Here is a 17,903-nt window from a genome sequence, read left to right as displayed (position 1 = left end):
GGAGACTCCCGGGATTCTTGCAAGCAAGGAAGGGAGATCTAAAGCGTCCCGTGCTATCCCCAGATCCTGGCACCAACGGGTGTGCAGAACAGCGCGGTCAGCCGGACCCAATAATCGATGGAAGTCCTTATAAAGACCAGAAACTGTAAACCCATCTTCCAAGTAGGGATCCAGCAGCGCCGCAAATCTGTCCTCAATAAGAAAAGCCAGAGCGGTTCGGGGGAGGGATCGAACATAATGATGAAGTTGCCGATACACAAGAAAGTCACTCACAGAAAAAACACCCGACCGGACCAGAGCATCCCAGGACATTAAAGAACCATCTGCCTGGAGAACATGGGTAAGCAACGTGAAGTCCCGGGATGCCAATTTACGAAAACTAGCAGTCTCCATGCCGGGGCTGAAATGCAGATTCCCCTGAATAGGTAAGTATCTAGTAATCGAGGGAGTACCATTCCAGGAGTCCAACACATAAGACCAAACAGCGCGTAGTGAATGCAACAACAAACTCCCCCGAAGAGCCACCGGCAAGGCAGAACGGGGCGTATGCACCAAAGACAGAATATGCCAAGGTGCAAAAAATTCCTTCTCATAAAATTTTGGAGTAAAATCCTGGCGATCCGAAAGCCACTCCCCCAGAAAACGCATCAAACAGGCAGCATTATATAACCGAAAGTGTGGTAACCCCAGTCCCCCTCCTCCCCACGCGCCGAACAGATAACGCAGCGCCACCCGTGGTCGCCGTCCCCCCCAACAGAATCGAGAAAGCATAGAATGTAATTTAGTGATATCCCGTTTCAAGAGCCATAAAGGGAGCAGCTGCAAAGTATAAAGCCATTTTGGAAAAAGGACCATATTAAACAAATTGATCCTACCCGACAAGGACAGAGGAAGAGGAGACCAACGAGCAAAATTCTTCAGTTAGCTTTAGATTCAGACAGAGATTGGTTCCTAAAGTTATTTTTTTTAATATAAAGATGCTTTGTTTCTGAATCAAAAACTAAGGATGTATCCAGATGTTTCTAGGATTACACAAAAAAAGAGAAAACAGTTTCTGCTCTTGAGACCTCAGCTTTTAAAATTGGGAGCAACATTTATATTAAGATTTCCATTTAAATGGTTGGTTAATATTAAAGGAGCAAGATATTTCTTTTTTGACTCTACACAGTTATCTAGATTTATTTTGGATAAGGAGGTGACAACTGCAAGTCCCCCTATCAGAAGCCAAGATAATGCTTCCAATTAAGTACTTTTGATCACTTCAGGCTGCCTGAGAAATTAAGGAGTTGACATAGTCTTCGATTTTTGGACTCTCCTCCCTCAATTATTGTGGACTAACTAACAGTTGACAGAATGATTTAATTTTCCTTAATATTTTCTTATACAATTGATATATGATGGATACTGTTTTATTTCGATATGATTGTGTTGTCATAAAAAAATTGAAATTTAATAAAGACAAAATTATATATATAAAAAAAAGACAGGATGATTTAATTCCATTTACCTGAGCATATGGCACTGGCATCTCTAGTGTGGCTGCAAACACTCGTGGCCCAGCCACCGTTAAAGCACTGCCACAGCGAGGGTTCACTTCCTGTACACTGCACGCTGTCCAGAAGGACACTTCCTGTACCCTGCCCATAGTAGGCATTTCCTGGAGCCGAAAGAGCCATCCCACAGCCCAGCTGTCTGCACACGACCTGAGCATCAGTGAGATCCCATCCGACATCACAAACTGTGCCCCAGACTCCGTTGTAGTAAACCTCAACACGACCCCTGCATTGACCCTCTCCGTTGGCGAGTCGCAGAGCTTGAGGCTGGTCTGAAAACCAAGAGATGAATATTCAGCAGTGAAGGACTGTACTAATTCCTCACGGTGCATGCTTATCTGTTAAACATTTGGATTCCTCTAATCTCTCCATGTGTTCCCATGATTAATCACACCCCTTATGGCAAATCAGAAATCAGACAGAATATGAATGAGGAAACCTCAAAGACCTGATGGTAGAATTTTACAGCTCCCAGCTACAACAGAGGTAGTGAACTATGACACACAAATCGGGTTCCAAATCTGAATCTGAACCAGCCTAGATTTGGCCGTGAATAGATTCACCCACCTAGACCAACTTTACATCGGCATTAGATCTGAACTTAGAACACAAAAAGGAAGAGTAGCCATCACCGATCTGAGATGGAGAATAATACGGACAATGGATTAAAGTTACCCAATGGTGTAGCTGGAGCAGATCCCGGAGCTGTTAAAATGAAAAAAATAGCATTCATCAAATCAAAGACAAGATAGACAAGATAGTTAAAACAGATAGTTTGAACTCATAATTTCTCTGGAATCCTCGATATCCTCGATTCTGCACAAGGACCTGACTTGCATAGGTAGAACACATTACCTAAGCCACAAATTCATCATAAGCACAATCCATGAACAGAAACCAGTATCTGATGTCTATGTTTATTGGAATCTCTAGACCTTTTCCTTTGGTGGTCAGAGTCCCCTTGAGAAAACTCTCCCTCTCCTTCTGCTGGCATATCATTTGCCTAGCCAGAGAGCTAAGCAGAAAGCTTGCTCTCTCCATGTAGTGGGCAAGTGCCAGCAAGAACACCTGAAGTAGGGTTGTCAGATTGTACATTCGTAAAATCCGGACCCCCCTAGACACCCCCCCCAGGCCTGCCATCTCCGCCCCATTACACCCCAGTCCTGCCCTAGTCCCATCCCCGCTGCTTGCTCTGGTCGGGCAGGAGGGCATCTGCACATGCGCGAATGCCCTCTCGCCCAACACAATTTTGGGGGAAGCTTTTTAAAACCCAAAGTGCCGGGTTTTGAAAAGGGGTCCGGACCCCCGAACATGTTCTCAAAAGGATGACATGTCTAGTAACTTTAACCTGAAGGAACAGGAAGAGAGCAGGAATAAAAAGGGCAGTGTAAGGAAAAGAGAGCGAGAACCCTGGGGAGGTTAAGGACAGAAGAAGCTGGAAGAAAGTTCTAACTCGTTTCCCCTTTATTACAGGACTGAGAGTGAGGTAAGCCTCTAGCGCAGGGGTGTCAAAGTCCCTCCTCAAGGACCGCAATCCAGTCAGGTTTCCCCCAATGAATATGCATGAGATCTATTAGCATACAATGAAAGCAGTGCATGCAAATAGATCTCATGCATATTCATTGGGGAAATCCTGAAAACCCGACTGGATTGCAGCCCTTGAGGAAGGACTTTGACACCCCTGCTCAAGCGGGAAGGTGTGAAGTGATGTTTTCTTTGCTTATTAAATTCTTGTCCGCTTAGGGTTATCATATTACTCCAGAAAAAGGAGGATGGATTGAGACTTCCAGGTTTTACTTCCATTAAATGCAAGGAGCCATATGGTAACACTATGACCACTATCCTGGGTTTTGAACCACCTGAACTGCTATTTCTTTTGGCAAAACTCCTGACTGCTGCCCTGGCTCATAAAGGTTTAAACTGTGGTTTTTGTTTGTTTATGGACCCCTGGCTTCTCTTCTATCAATCTGCCTGAAATGAAAGGATCAAGTCTTTTCCAGGGCTTGTAAGTGATCCTTCAGAGCTGATTCTGGAATCTATTCTGACTTTAGATTAGTGACTAATCTAAATCAATATAAACACATATTATAAAAGACAGGATGATTTAATTCCATTTACCTGAGCATATGGCACTGGCATCTCTAGTGTGGCTGCAAACACTCGTGGCCCAGCCACCGTTAAAGCACTGCCACAGCGAGGATTCACTTCCTGTACACTGCACGCTGTCCAGAAGGACACTTCCTGTACCCTGCCCATAGTAGGCATTTCCTGGAGCCGAAAGAGCCATCCCACAGCCCAGTTGTCTGCACACGACCTGAGCATCAGTGAGATCCCATCCGACATCACAAACTGTGCCCCAGACTCCGTTGTAGTAAACCTCAACACGACCCCTGCATTGACCCTCTCCGTTGGCGAGTCGCAGAGCTTGAGGCTGGTCTGAAAACCAAGAGATGAATATTCAGCAGTGAAGGACTGTACTAATTCCTCACGGTGCATGCTTATCTGTTAAACATTTGGATTCCTCTAATCTCTCCATGTGTTCCCATGATTAATCACACCCCTTATGGCAAATCAGAAATCAGACAGAATATGAATGAGGAAACCTCAAAGACCTGACGGTAGAATTTTACAGCTCCCAGCTACAACAGAGGTAGTGAATTATGACACACAAATCGGGTTCCAAATCTGAATCTGAACCAGCCTAGATTTGGCCATGAATAGATTCACCCACCTAGACCAACTTTACATCGGCATTAGATCTGAACTTAGAACACAAAAAGGAAGAGTAGCCATCACCGATCTGAGATGGAGAATAATACGGACAATGGATTAAAGTTACCCAATGGTGTAGCTGGAGCAGATCCCGGAGCTGTTAAAATGAAAAAAATAGCATTCATCAAATCAAACATATAGACAAGATAGTTTGAACTCATAATTTCTCTGGAATCCTCGATATCCTCGATTCTGCACAAAGACCTGACTTGCATAGGTAGAACACATTACCTAAGCCACAAATTCATCATAAGCACAATCCATGAACAGAAACCAGTATCTGATGTCTATGTTTATTAAGGTACTTATTAACCCTCATTGCAAGAACATGAAAGTGTATTTTACATTCAGGTAGTCTAACTATTTTTCCCTATCTGTCCCGGTGGCCTCACAATCTACTTACAGTACCTAGAGCAATTGAGGGTTAGGTGACTTGTCCTAGGGTTACCGGGAGCAGCATGGAGATCGAATCAGCAACCTCAGGGTGCTGAGGCCGCCGTTCTAAGCATTAGGCTCTCTCAATTGGATGCAATAGATCTGATATACCACTATATACATCAGTGCTAAGCAGTTTACAATACTGAGAATTCCATTATACAAATAATGTAAAATACGAACAATTTCTAGTGTACTAAATCAATCACAATTCAACATAAGATCAACCAAAAGAGCCATTTTAGCAATAAAAATGTCCATTAAATACTACTAGGAGCAAAGAGTTTTTCAGTTACACATCTCATAATACAGACTGATCAAGATACTGATGAAATAACTCTGTGTTAACTGACGTCCGAAAATCAAGATTGGAAGACAAATCTTGGAACTTGTCTAAGCAAATTCCAAGATACTGGATGTACTTCTTTAAGACTAGGTAACTGAGAAGAAAGCAGGATTCTCGAAGTTGCATACTTAAATGATTTTTTAGATAAAAACTCGGCTTGACCGACATGCAAATCTTTGAAGACAAGAAGTAAAAATTTAAAATCAGTGTGTTTGAGATTGGAAGCCAGTGAAGACGATACAAAACAGGTCCATTTTTTTGTAATAAGATCAGCAGTAGAAATTTGTATATGTTGCAAATGCTGTAAGTTTGTTTTACTGCAACCTGCACAAGAGAATTGCAGTAGTCCAATCTTGTTAAATTTTCATCTGTTAAAACAGGTTTCATTTGTTTCAACATAAGCAAATAAGAAAAGCAACATTTTACCACATGAGATTTGAGATTTGAAATTCCCAAAGTGGTAATATAGCTTGAAAGTGACATCAGTTGAGATATTCTCTGATTATATTTATTTATTCAATTTTCTATACTGTTCTCCCAGGGGAGCTCAAAATGGTTTACATGAATTTATTCAGGTACTCAAGCATTTTTCCCTCTCTGTCCCAGTGCTGGATAAAGTGACTTTCCCAGGGAGCAGCGTGGGTTTGAACCTACAACCTCAGGATACAGCTTTAACTATTGTGCCATACTCTCCCCCTATAGGTGTTATTGAGGCTGTGGTAATGTACCTTTCTTGCTAATTCTGTCCTGTGAAGAAATGGTAGTAATAACGTCTCTTACTGACCATTTGGGTTTTTTAAAAAATTTATGATAATTTTCAAAAGAAAATAATACACTTAAGTATCAAATTGTTGACGAATTAGAGATACGTAATAATTCAACAAGAAAGACAATTTATAAAAATTCATAATTCTATATCCGTCTTAGATCACTATTTCTCCAAAAGGAGGAGTGATGCCATAGGAAAGAAGGAGTTTATCTGCAAGGAAAAAAAAATTATATGACCATCAAAGGCAGCAATATCATCTAACTCTGTCTACTTAACCCCCCTCCAAAAAAAAAAGAACTCTAGTCCTTCATGATCTTCTTTAAAACAATAAAGGCTTTCAATTGTTCTGCTTTACCAAACACTTACAAGGATAATTTCATCTAAGTGATGCTCCAAGATTCAATGTCTTTTGTTTATAGGAGAGAAATACCCTCCTTAGTCCTTGTGTTATTTTAGTCACATCAGGATAGATCCACACTCTGTCCATAGAAAAGAGTCTTCAAATTGTGAAACTAAAGCCTCATCACATTATTCAAATCCAGCTAAAAAATGAAAGAAACAATCAAAATGGATCTTTGTACGATCTCTGGTCGCAATACATGAAAAAGGACATAGTACTACTCAAAGGGTCCAGAGAAGAGTAACAAAAATGGTTAATGGACTGGGGGAGTTGCCGTACAAGAGGCTAGAGAAACTGGGCTTCTACTCCCTTGAAAAGAGGAGACTGAGAGGGGACATGATCGAAACATTCAAGATATTGAAGGGAATTGACGTAGTAGAGAAAGAGAGATTGTTCACCCTCTCCAAGGTGAAGAGAACGAGAGGGCACTCACTAAAGTTGGAAGGGAAAAGATTCCGTACAAACGTAAGGAAGTTCTTCTTCACCCAGAGAGTGTGGAAAACTGGAATGCTCTTCCAGAGGCTGTTATAGGGGAAAGCACCCTTCAGGGATTTAAGAAAAGGTTGGATAAATTCCTACTGGAACAGAACATACGCAAGTAAGGCTAGATTCAAATAGGGCACTGGTCTTTGATCTAAGAGCCGCCGCGTGAGCGGACTGCTGGGCACGATGGACCACTGGTCTGACCCAGCAGCAGCAAATCTTATGTTCTTAAGTTCTTATTCAGAATCCTTTAAAAATGCAGAAAGATTATTCAGATCCAACCTCTGTTGCTCTTCGGGTTATATCAAACCATATCTCCTTGAACATTCTTCTTAGGCGTGTTCAAATAAAATACATTATTCAAAGGGGGAATCATTTCAGAAGAAAAATGCAAATCTTCAACAAGGTATTTTTAAAAACATATCCATAGGCAATATTCCTCGATCCATGGGAAAATTCAAAAACCTGAGATTTTAATCTTCGATTATAATTCTCCATTTGCTCTATTTTTTTTTTTTTTTTCGCAGTTGTACTTGATCTGCATTCTGAATTCTTGGAGATTTTGAACACCAGAATGTACTTGTTGGATCTTTCTGGAAGATTCTTGCCTTACCTCTTCCACAGTTTTAGTCAAATTATCTACTTTAGTAAATAAGGAAGTTACCTCATTAGAAGCCTTCTTAACTACCAAGGTGAGTTCTAAGATAGCCTTCCAAATAGAATCTAGAGCAACCACCATTGGTGGGGGGTGGGGGTGGGGGCATGAAACAACCACTCCTGCTGCCTCATTGCTCACCAACTCTCAGTGTCCACAAGTCAGTACTTCGCCCCCACCTAGGAGTACTGCCGATTGCTTGGTAGTCAACTGCTGTTCCTGCGAGAGAACCACACTGAATGCTGGACATGGCAGGGAGACAGCACTGGGGGAAATAAGCTAACATCTAGCACCAAAGATCCAACTGCTCCTTCCGGCTGAACCAACGCAGAGCTAACTCTAGCGGTTTGATCACAAGTTGCTGCCAACCAGGTGGCGTACTTCTCGATCATTTGCTGCATCAACGGGTTTGTTCAGGCCAGTGAGGAAGTCACCCGAACAACTCCCTTTCTTTTTGTATGGGGCATATTTCAGTGAAAACTTCAGCAAGAAACAATGGTGCACACAAAGAGAGGTAAAGACCTCACCAGGTACATGCCGCTATCTTGGCCATTCCCCCAAATAAACTTTCATAATTGACATATTTAGATCTTCAGATGCATAATATCCTGAGAATCTTCTAAGAGAGCTGAAATGTCTAGACTGTTCATAGACTGTAGCACATCATAATCCTTGTTGCGAACTCATCTAGAAGTAGAGGTCTTGGATTCTCTGCAGGGAGAGCTGTTTCAAGAGCTGGTGATGGAACCCACACAAAATGGGACCTTACCGGACCTGATGTTCACAATGGTGAGAGTATATCAGATATTACAGTTGGTGATCATTTGTTGGGTTACCTGATTTTACTTGTGTAAAATCTGGACCCATAGACCCACCCACAGGTCCACCCAATTCCATCCCGTTACACCCACGCCATGCCCCAGTCCCACCCCCTCAGTCTGTTCTTGTCAGTCTGGAGGGCATCCGTGCATGCGCAGATGCAACCTCCTGAAGCGATCTCAAAACCCGGACAAAGTGCTGGGTTTTGAAAAGCTGCCCAGACGCCCAGACATAAATCCTCGATAAATCCGGACGTCTGGTAACCCTAATTATTTGGCATCTAGCAATCACCGGATGGTGTGACTCAAAATTAAAACATGTGTTGACAAGGTTTATTTGAAATTGAAGGTTTTAGACTTTAAAAACCCTAATTTTAACAAGATAGGCAAATAGCTAAAAGAGCTGCTAGCTGGATGGGAACAGTTTGGGGAAGCAGAAAAGCAGTGGGCAAAATTGAAAGGAGCCAGAAATCTTTTTATTAGGAAAGTAAACAAAAATAAGAGAAAAAGACCACTTTGGTTTTCAAAAGAAATCGCTTAAAAGAAGCCATCACAGAAAGAAGATGAAAAGCCAAGAGCAGCTGGTAAAGTAAGCAGAGAAGAAAGTCCAAAAGGGGCATCGTGAGGCTGAGAGGTGAAGGGGAATGATACGTAGAAGCTGATAAGGACATTTTTATGCTCTGTGTCCGTGTTCCATCCTCCCATTTTAAGGAATTGCTTGAATCTTTCCTGCGTTTTATGAATCCTTTTCCTACCTACAGGCTTTGGAATTGTAGTGATGGAGTAGAGATGTGTAATGGGAGAAACAATCCCTGTTCTTCTCCTTGTCTAAGAACATAAGAATAGACTTATTGGGTCTGACCAATGGTCCATCTAGCACAGTATTCCATCTTCATGGAGGCCAATCCAAGTCACAACTACCTGGCAAATAGTAGCAGCATTCCGTACCACAGAGCCAGGGTAAGCAGTGGTTCTCCCATGTCTGTCTCAACATCAGACTATGGACTTTTCCTCCAGGAACATGTCCAAACCTTTTTTAAAACCAGATACATTAATCATTCTTGCCATCATCCTCTACAACTATTCTCTGAGTAAAAACATATTTCCTCCAAGTCTTTGTAATTCTTGATGAGGCATAAAATCGATCTACTTGTACCCATTCTACACCACTCAGGATTTTGTAGACATCAATCATATCTCCTCTCAGCCATCTCTTTTCCAAAATGAAGAGCTGATTCTGGAATCTGTGCTGACTTTAGATTAGTGATTGATATAAATCAATATAAATCCATATTAAAAGAGACAGGTTGATTTTCTTGGGAAAGAAGAAATCTCCGGAGGATCATCAGGAACCTGCAATAGATGTTTTAGACTTGACTAACCTATTAGAGAAGTCAGAATCAGGACAGATAACGACTGCCATACTTTTTCTTCAGTTAGCTTTAGATTCAGACAGAGATTGGTTCCTAAAGTTATTTTTTTTAATATAAAGATGCTTTGTTTCTGAATCAAAAACTAAGGATGTATCCAGATGTTTCTAGGATTACACAAAAAAAGAGAAAACAGTTTCTGCTCTTGAGACCTCAGCTTTTAAAATTGGGAGCAACATTTATATTAAGATTTCCATTTAAATGGTTGGTTAATATTAAAGGAGCAAGATATTTCTTTTTTGACTCTACACAGTTATCTAGATTTATTTTGGATAAGGAGGTGACAACTGCAAGTCCCCCTATCAGAAGCCAAGATAATGCTTCCAATTAAGTACTTTTGATCACTTCAGGCTGCCTGAGAAATTAAGGAGTTGACATAGTCTTCGATTTTTGGACTCTCCTCCCTCAATTATTGTGGACTAACTAACAGTTGACAGAATGATTTAATTTTCCTTAATATTTTCTTATACAATTGATATATGATGGATACTGTTTTATTTCGATATGATTGTGTTGTCATAAAAAAAATTGAAATTTAATAAAGACAAAATTATATATATAAAAAAAAGACAGGATGATTTAATTCCATTTACCTGAGCATATGGCACTGGCATCTCTAGTGTGGCTGCAAATACTTGTGGCCCAGCCACCGTTAAAGCACTGCCACAGCGAGGGTTCACTTCCTGTACACTGCACGCTGTCCAGAAGGACACTTCCTGTACCCTGCCCATAGTAGGCATTTCCTGGAGCCGAAAGAGCCATCCCACAGCCCAGCTGTCTGCACACGACCTGAGCATCAGTGAGATCCCATCCGACATCACAAACTGTGCCCCAGACTCCGTTGTAGTAAACCTCAACACGACCCCTGCATTGACCCTCTCCGTTGGCGAGTCGCAGAGCTTGAGGCTGGTCTGAAAACCAAGAGATGAATATTCAGCAGTGAAGGACTGTACTAATTCCTCACGGTGCATGCTTATCTGTTAAACATTTGGATTCCTCTAATCTCTCCATGTGTTCCCATGATTAATCACACCCCTTATGGCAAATCAGAAATCAGACAGAATATGAATGAGGAAACCTCAAAGACCTGATGGTAGAATTTTACAGCTCCCAGCTACAACAGAGGTAGTGAACTATGACACACAAATCGGGTTCCAAATCTGAATCTGAACCAGCCTAGATTTGGCCGTGAATAGATTCACCCACCTAGACCAACTTTACATCGGCATTAGATCTGAACTTAGAACACAAAAAGGAAGAGTAGCCATCACCGATCTGAGATGGAGAATAATACGGACAATGGATTAAAGTTACCCAATGGTGTAGCTGGAGCAGATCCCGGAGCTGTTAAAATGAAAAAAATAGCATTCATCAAATCAAAGACAAGATAGACAAGATAGTTAAAACAGATAGTTTGAACTCATAATTTCTCTGGAATCCTCGATATCCTCGATTCTGCACAAGGAACTGACTTGCATAGGTAGAACACATTACCTAAGCCACAAATTCATCATAAGCACAATCCATGAACAGAAACCAGTATCTGATGTCTATGTTTATTGGAATCTCTAGACCTTTTCCTTTGGTGGTCAGAGTCCCCTTGAGAAAACTCTCCCTCTCCTTCTGCTGGCATATCATTTGCCTAGCCAGAGAGCTAAGCAGAAAGCTTGCTCTCTCCATGTAGTGGGCAAGTGCCAGCAAGAACACCTGAAGTAGGGTTGTCAGATCGTACATTCGTAAAATACGGACCCCCCTAGACACGCCCCCCAGGCCTGCCATCTCCGCCCCATTACACCCCAGTCCTGCCCTAGTCCCACCCCCGCTGCTTGCTCTGGTCGGGCAGGAGGGCATCTGCACATGCGCGAATGCCCTCTCGCCCAACACAATTTTGGGGGAAGCTTTTTAAAACCCAAAGTGCCGGGTTTTGAAAAGGGGTCCGGACCCCCGAACATGTTCTCAAAAGGATGACATGTCTAGTAACTTTAACCTGAAGGAACAGGAAGAGAGCAGGAATAAAAAGGGCAGTGTAAGGAAAAGAGAGCGAGAACCCTGGGGAGGTTAAGGACAGAAGAAGCTGGAAGAAAGTTCTAACTCGTTTCCCCTTTATTACAGGACTGAGAGTGAGGTAAGCCTCTAGCGCAGGGGTGTCAAAGTCCCTCCTCAAGGACCGCAATCCAGTCAGGTTTCCCCCAATGAATATGCATGAGATCTATTAGCATACAATGAAAGCAGTGCATGCAAATAGATCTCATGCATATTCATTGGGGAAATCCTGAAAACCCGACTGGATTGCAGCCCTTGAGGAAGGACTTTGACACCCCTGCTCAAGCGGGAAGGTGTGAAGTGATGTTTTCTTTGCTTATTAAATTCTTGTCCGCTTAGGGTTATCATATTACTCCAGAAAAAGGAGGATGGATTGAGACTTCCAGGTTTTACTTCCATTAAATGCAAGGAGCCATATGGTAACACTATGACCACTATCCTGGGTTTTGAACCACCTGAACTGCTATTTCTTTTGGCGAAACTCCTGACTGCTGCCCTGGCTCTTAAAGGTTTAAACATTGGTTTTTGTTTGTTTATGGACCCCTGGCTTCTCTTCTATCAATCTGCCTGAAATGAAAGGATCAAGTCTTTTCCAGGGCTTGTAAGTGCTCCTTCAGAGCTGATTCTGGAATCTGTTCTGACTTTAGATTAGTGACTAATCTAAATCAATATAAACACATATTATAAAAGACAGGATGATTTAATTCCATTTACCTGAGCATATGGCACTGGCATCTCTAGTGTGGCTGCAAACACTCATGGCCCAGCCACCGTTAAAGCACTGCCACAGCGAGGGTTCACTTCCTGTACACTGCACGCTGTCCAGAAGGACACTTCCTGTACCCTGCCCATAGTAGGCATTTCCTGGAGCCGAAAGAGCCATCCCACAGCCCAGTTGTCTGCACACGACCTGAGCATCAGTGAGATCCCATCTGACATCACAAACTGTGCCCCAGACTCCGTTGTAGTAAACCTCAACACGACCCCTGCATTGATCCTCTCCGTTGGCGAGTCGCAGAGCTTGAGGCTGGTCTGAAAACCAAGAGATGAATATTCAGAAGGGAAGAACAGTACTAATGCAAATAAAATAAACATTCTGCATGACATAGCAGTGTGGAATCCAATGATGGGTTGAGGATCTATTCCTGATCAACTGGATAGGAGGCCATTTATATGATTCATTTGAGGAATGTTCTCGCCCTATTAGACCTATGGGTTCTGGATATAGTGTGATGGGGCTACATGCTAGAGTTTTTTTTCCCCCCTCACAGATTCTTTTGTGTCTTTTCCTTACCAAATTCTGGCCAAGCTGGCAGTGATGTTTGGGGAGCTTGATCCTTGTTCCCAAGGAAAAATGGAGTAGAAGTTGGTACTGCATTTACTGCTCCTGTTGTCCAATTCTGGATTGCAAGACCTGAGCATTTCAAGTTCCCCATGTCAGGATGGAAACCCTATGATTTGTCATCACTGCAGTCAGGAAGGGGAATTCCTGATGTCACTTTAGCAGTCTGTGATAATATTCAAAGGTAACAACTGGTGAAGGGCCATTGCATATCAGCAGATCCCTCTTGTAGAAACAATTTAACCAGCCAGGAGATGTTTCTGGCCAGTTAAATTGATTTGAATAAGGACCCCTAAATGGAAAACCAATTAAATAGGATCTAGCTATTCCTTCCATACATTTAGTATCATTGCAATTAAAAATGAGAAATTGCCTAATGGTCTTGTCGGAGAAGATCCAGCAGCTGTTAAAATGGAAAACATAGCAGTCAGAAATGTATCTTGTCACCCCAGAAACAGCATAAGCTAAGATGTCAGGTTAAAGGTCTTTTGAGTATCACATGAAAATTTCCTTATATCCTGCATCAGCCATTCTCAGCCCAGTCTTAAGACACATCCTGCCAGTCACTCAGGCTTTCAGGATATCTACAGAGGAATTCTGAGCATGCGAGATAGCGGTTCACATAAACCAGAAGGAGGACGTGACCTCCTCTACTGCCCCTGCCGGCACTGAATTCTGCAGGATGTCCATAGGGGCTGAAGAATCCTGGTGGGAGAAGGATTTGCATATCCTGGAAACTCAGCTATAATTCACGTGCAAGAGCAATTCTGTCTAGTGCTTTAAGTTTCCAGTAGGATCCACTTAAGATTTTTTGGGATCTATTAAACTTGGGCTTTAATGTTTCTGTTCTTAAGTTTATTTTCCAGTTAATTAGGGTTTCTGATTTTAGCTTTGAATAAATGAATACTGCTAAAAGAATCCTGAGGCAATAGATGTTGGTTAGATAAGCATCAGAAGAACACCCCTTCCCCTAGCAATCATCACCCTGCTCCAGTTTATGGATATTCTCTACTCCGCCTTTGAGTTCTTTCTGTGTTAAGGACTCTGAAGTAAAAAATTGCATACATTTGATTCCATTAGAAAAGGAGCCTTTCATTAGTACCTGTAACTAAAACCACTGCTATATACTGGGACCATGGGATGATTTTCCAAGGGCTGAGGAGCCTGGATGGTGTGCATCTATCAAAAAAGGGAAGAAATGTCTTCAGCAGCAGACTAGCTACCCTACTGAAGATGGCTTTAAACTAGAATCACTGGGGCAGGGTGTATAAGCCCTCAGGTAAGTGAATCACTAATTACCTCTACATGGATGGGAAAAGGGGGCAATTTCTGGAAAGCAGTATATACTAATGCTCAAAGTATGGGAAACAAGATTCTGGATCTAGAAGCTGTGATAAAAGATGATGAGTTGGATATAGTGGCCATCATGGAGACGTAGTTCGCAGAGAACCATGATTGGATGTAGTTATACCAGGCTATAATCTGTTTAGGAAAGACATGGTAGGAAGAAAAGGGGGTGGGGGAAATGGGATAGAGAATGGGAGCAATGTTGGGTTTGATTCCACAATCTCTGGGTGTGAAGACAGCAGCTCTACTTCTAGGGCCACTCCTCCATTTCAGAATACCAGCGTACGCCGATATCTGCACATGTGGAGGGGCATAATAAAAAAAAACAACCGTCTAAGTCTCCTTTTGGCCTAAGGCCCTAAACGCTGAAAGTAGCCGCAGGGAAAATGTCCATTATCAAAAAAAACATCCAAAATGAGGGATTTTTTTAGAATGGCCTACCTCTACGTTCAGCAGTTTAATCGCCCAGACCACCACTACATCTAACCTTAGAACAAATTATCAACCAAAAAATAGCCCGTTTCAAATGCCCAAAACAAGACCTTTTAGGTGAAGGAGGGGCCAGTCCTTCGCCTAAAATCTGGATTCTGTAACCAGCGTCTGTCAAAAACAACACCTGTTATAGAATCTCCCCCCTCCCCCCCGCAACGATCGCGGCAGGAGAGATGCCTCATCTCCCCTGCCGTGATCGCGATCCCCCCTGAACTGTCGCAAACCATGGCAGGAGTGATGCCGGGAGGGGAGGGTCGCATTTTTTGGGGGGGGCATTGTTGGGAGACAGCAGTCTTGAGAGGGACTTGGGTGTGCTGGTGGATGCATCACTGAAGCCATCTGCACAGTGCGCAGCAGCCTCGAAAAAAGCCAACAGGATGCTGGGCATCATAAAGAGGGGCATAACAACCAGGACGCGGGAAGTCATCATGCCATTGTATCGAGCAATGGTGCGTCCACATCTGGAATACTGCGTTCAATATTGGTCGCCGTACCTCAAGAAGGACATGGCGGTACTTGAGAGAGTCCAAAGGAGAGCAACCAAACTGGTAAGAGGGCTGGAACACTGCCCATACACCGAGAGGTTGGATAGGCTGGGGCTCTTCTCTCTGGAAAAAAGGAGGCTCAGGGGAGATATGATAGAGACCTTCAAGATCATGAGGGGCATGGAGAGGGTGGATAGGGACAGATTCTTCAGACTGAAGGGGACAACAGGTACGAGGGGGTATTCGGAGAAACTGAAGGGAGATAGGTTCAAAACAAATGCAAGGAAGTTTTTTTTCACCCAATGGGTCGTGGACACTTGGAATGCGCTACCGGAGGAAGTGATCAGGCAGAGTACGGTACAAGGATTCAAACAGGGATTGGACGGATTCCTGAAGGATAAAGGGATCGGGGGATACTGAGAGAGGTGCTGGGATGTAACACAGCTATAGAAAGCTAACCAGGTAATAAGTATAGAAACCCAACCAGGTCGTGCATGTGCAAGACCAGGGGGTTAGGACTTCGATGGGAAGCTAGGACTTAAATGGGAAACCAAGGTGGCAAGGGGACCCCTTCTGGAGATTCATACAGGTCGTGACCTGATTGGGCCGCCGCGGGAGCGGACTGCTGGGCAGGATGGACCTATGGTCTGACCCGGCGGAGGCACTGCTTATGTTCTTATGTTCTTATGCATCCTTAAAAAAATGTAAAACCCAACTCCAATTAGTGAATGGACTTAGACCTTATCTGGCAGCTTCTCTGTTTAGGATAGTGCTGCAGACGATGGTGTTATCAGTTTTTGATTACTGTAGTCTGGTGTTCTTGGAAATGCCAGGGTCAGCTTCATGTGTGCTACAGGTTGCCCAGAATTTGGTGGTTTGGATTGGGAAGACGTGAGCATGTGGCGGAATATTATATAAGTTTGTACCAGCTGAAGGTAAGGGACAGGATACATTCTAAGTTACTGGTTAATGCTTTCATGTGCTCCCAAACCCCTGCTCCAGAGTATCCTGCCACGTGATCCGCCTTGATTGCTTTGGTCTACCAATTCCATCTGTGCAGGATTTGAGGTTAATGTCATCCAGGGATAGTATCTCGAATTGCATTGGTCCCAGGGAATGAAATAACCTCCCTGAGTATATTCGTCAACAGCAGAATATACAGAATTTCAAGAAATTACTCAAAAGACACTTGTTCTATCAGATGAAATATAGGGTCTGAGATTGGTTAATTGAGGAGGAGTGGAGACCGCTGAGTGCTGGTCACTGATGATCTCTATGGTCTGGATTGTTTTATGGCTATAGTGATGTTTGTCGTTGATGCGACTTGTATGTTATTGTATGTAAGTGTGTAACTCGCCCTGGATAAGGGTGAGGGATAAATAAACAACCCAACTCCAGACCCAGGCTTTTAATGAGTAGAACATTTCCCTGGGATTATGCAGTCTGTTAAGGATGTTTAGCTCTCAATCTGGGTGCTGACTTTCCTTTTGTCGACTTGGAGTTCTTTTCCTTGATTTTTGTTTTAATTATGCATGTTCACCACTCTGGCCTCTTTTTTTTCTAGTAAGGGCAGAACATCAACACTGCTGAGACAGCCCAGGGGTTTTGGGCAGAGGACATCTTCAGCTGGTGAGGCTTGGGCATCCTCACCAGCCAAGGTATTCATTTGAACAAAATGGGGAGAGGGGAGAGCACGGAGAAAATGCATGGCCATACCTAGAGCAGCCCTTGGATTCCAGCAAGAGAAACTGATCACATGTGTGGAAGAAAGCCCCTTTTGCAACTTCACAGGACCACTTACCTGAACATTCCACCCCAGCATCTTTAGCGTGGCTGCAGCCGCGAGACAATGACCCACTGTAAGGACACTGTAAGAGATGAGCCTCATAGCCTCCACACTCAACATTATTCAGGATTATTCTTCCTCTACCACGCCCAAAAAAGGCATTTCCTGGAGCAGAAAGAGCTCCTCCACATCCTAGCTGTCTGCATACCACCAGTGCATCCATTCTGTCCCAGAAATTATCACACACAGTTCCCCAGGCTCCATTAGAGTAAACCTCAACCCGGCCTCTGCATCTGTGTCCTCCACCGACCAGTCGCAGATTTGGCCTTGAGTTCAAAGATGGCTGAAGAACTGTGAAGATAGGAAGACATTTATTGCCTGGGTCTAGATTAAATTTACTTAAATGCTGTCTGTCTGTCTGCTGGGCTTGATGTAGCTCATCAAGACCTCCCTATGGTTTACTACAAGTCACATGTGGTGCTGCAATGAATCTAAGGGTTTGCAAACATTTATTATAAGTCAAAGTTGGCAGCACTGCTGAACCACAGTTAGGGTTATCATATGGCTCCAGAAAAAGGAGGATGGATCAAGACATCCGGATTTTACTTCCATTGATCCCAACAGAAGTAAAACCTGGATGTCTCAATCCATCCTCCTTTTTCTGGAGCTATGTGGTAACCCTAACCAGAGTCCTTGTCTGAGGTCAACTCTTGTATTGAACAGAGAAGAATAAGGGAACTATGTTAA

General features: G+C 43.0%; 1 protein-coding gene across 1 annotated transcript in view; it reads right to left on the bottom strand.

The window, feature by feature from the left end:
* The window catches only part of DMBT1 (deleted in malignant brain tumors 1), a 572,499-nt gene that overhangs the window by 99,336 nt on the left and 455,260 nt on the right, over nt 1-17,903 (bottom strand). The window contains exons 37-42 of the mRNA XM_033942984.1: nt 17,172-17,507; nt 12,419-12,736; nt 10,255-10,572; nt 3,672-3,989; nt 2,229-2,258; nt 1,508-1,825 (exon numbers count right to left, since the gene is read on the bottom strand). Of these exons, the coding sequence (XP_033798875.1) occupies nt 1,508-1,825; nt 2,229-2,258; nt 3,672-3,989; nt 10,255-10,572; nt 12,419-12,736; nt 17,172-17,507 (1,638 nt within the window). The remainder of the gene's footprint in view (nt 1-1,507; nt 1,826-2,228; nt 2,259-3,671; nt 3,990-10,254; nt 10,573-12,418; nt 12,737-17,171; nt 17,508-17,903) is intronic.

Source organism: Geotrypetes seraphini, chromosome 4 (assembly GCF_902459505.1).
Source record: "Geotrypetes seraphini chromosome 4, aGeoSer1.1, whole genome shotgun sequence".
NCBI lineage: Eukaryota > Metazoa > Chordata > Amphibia > Gymnophiona > Dermophiidae > Geotrypetes > Geotrypetes seraphini.
This window is presented reverse-complemented; position numbering and strand designations above follow the sequence as displayed.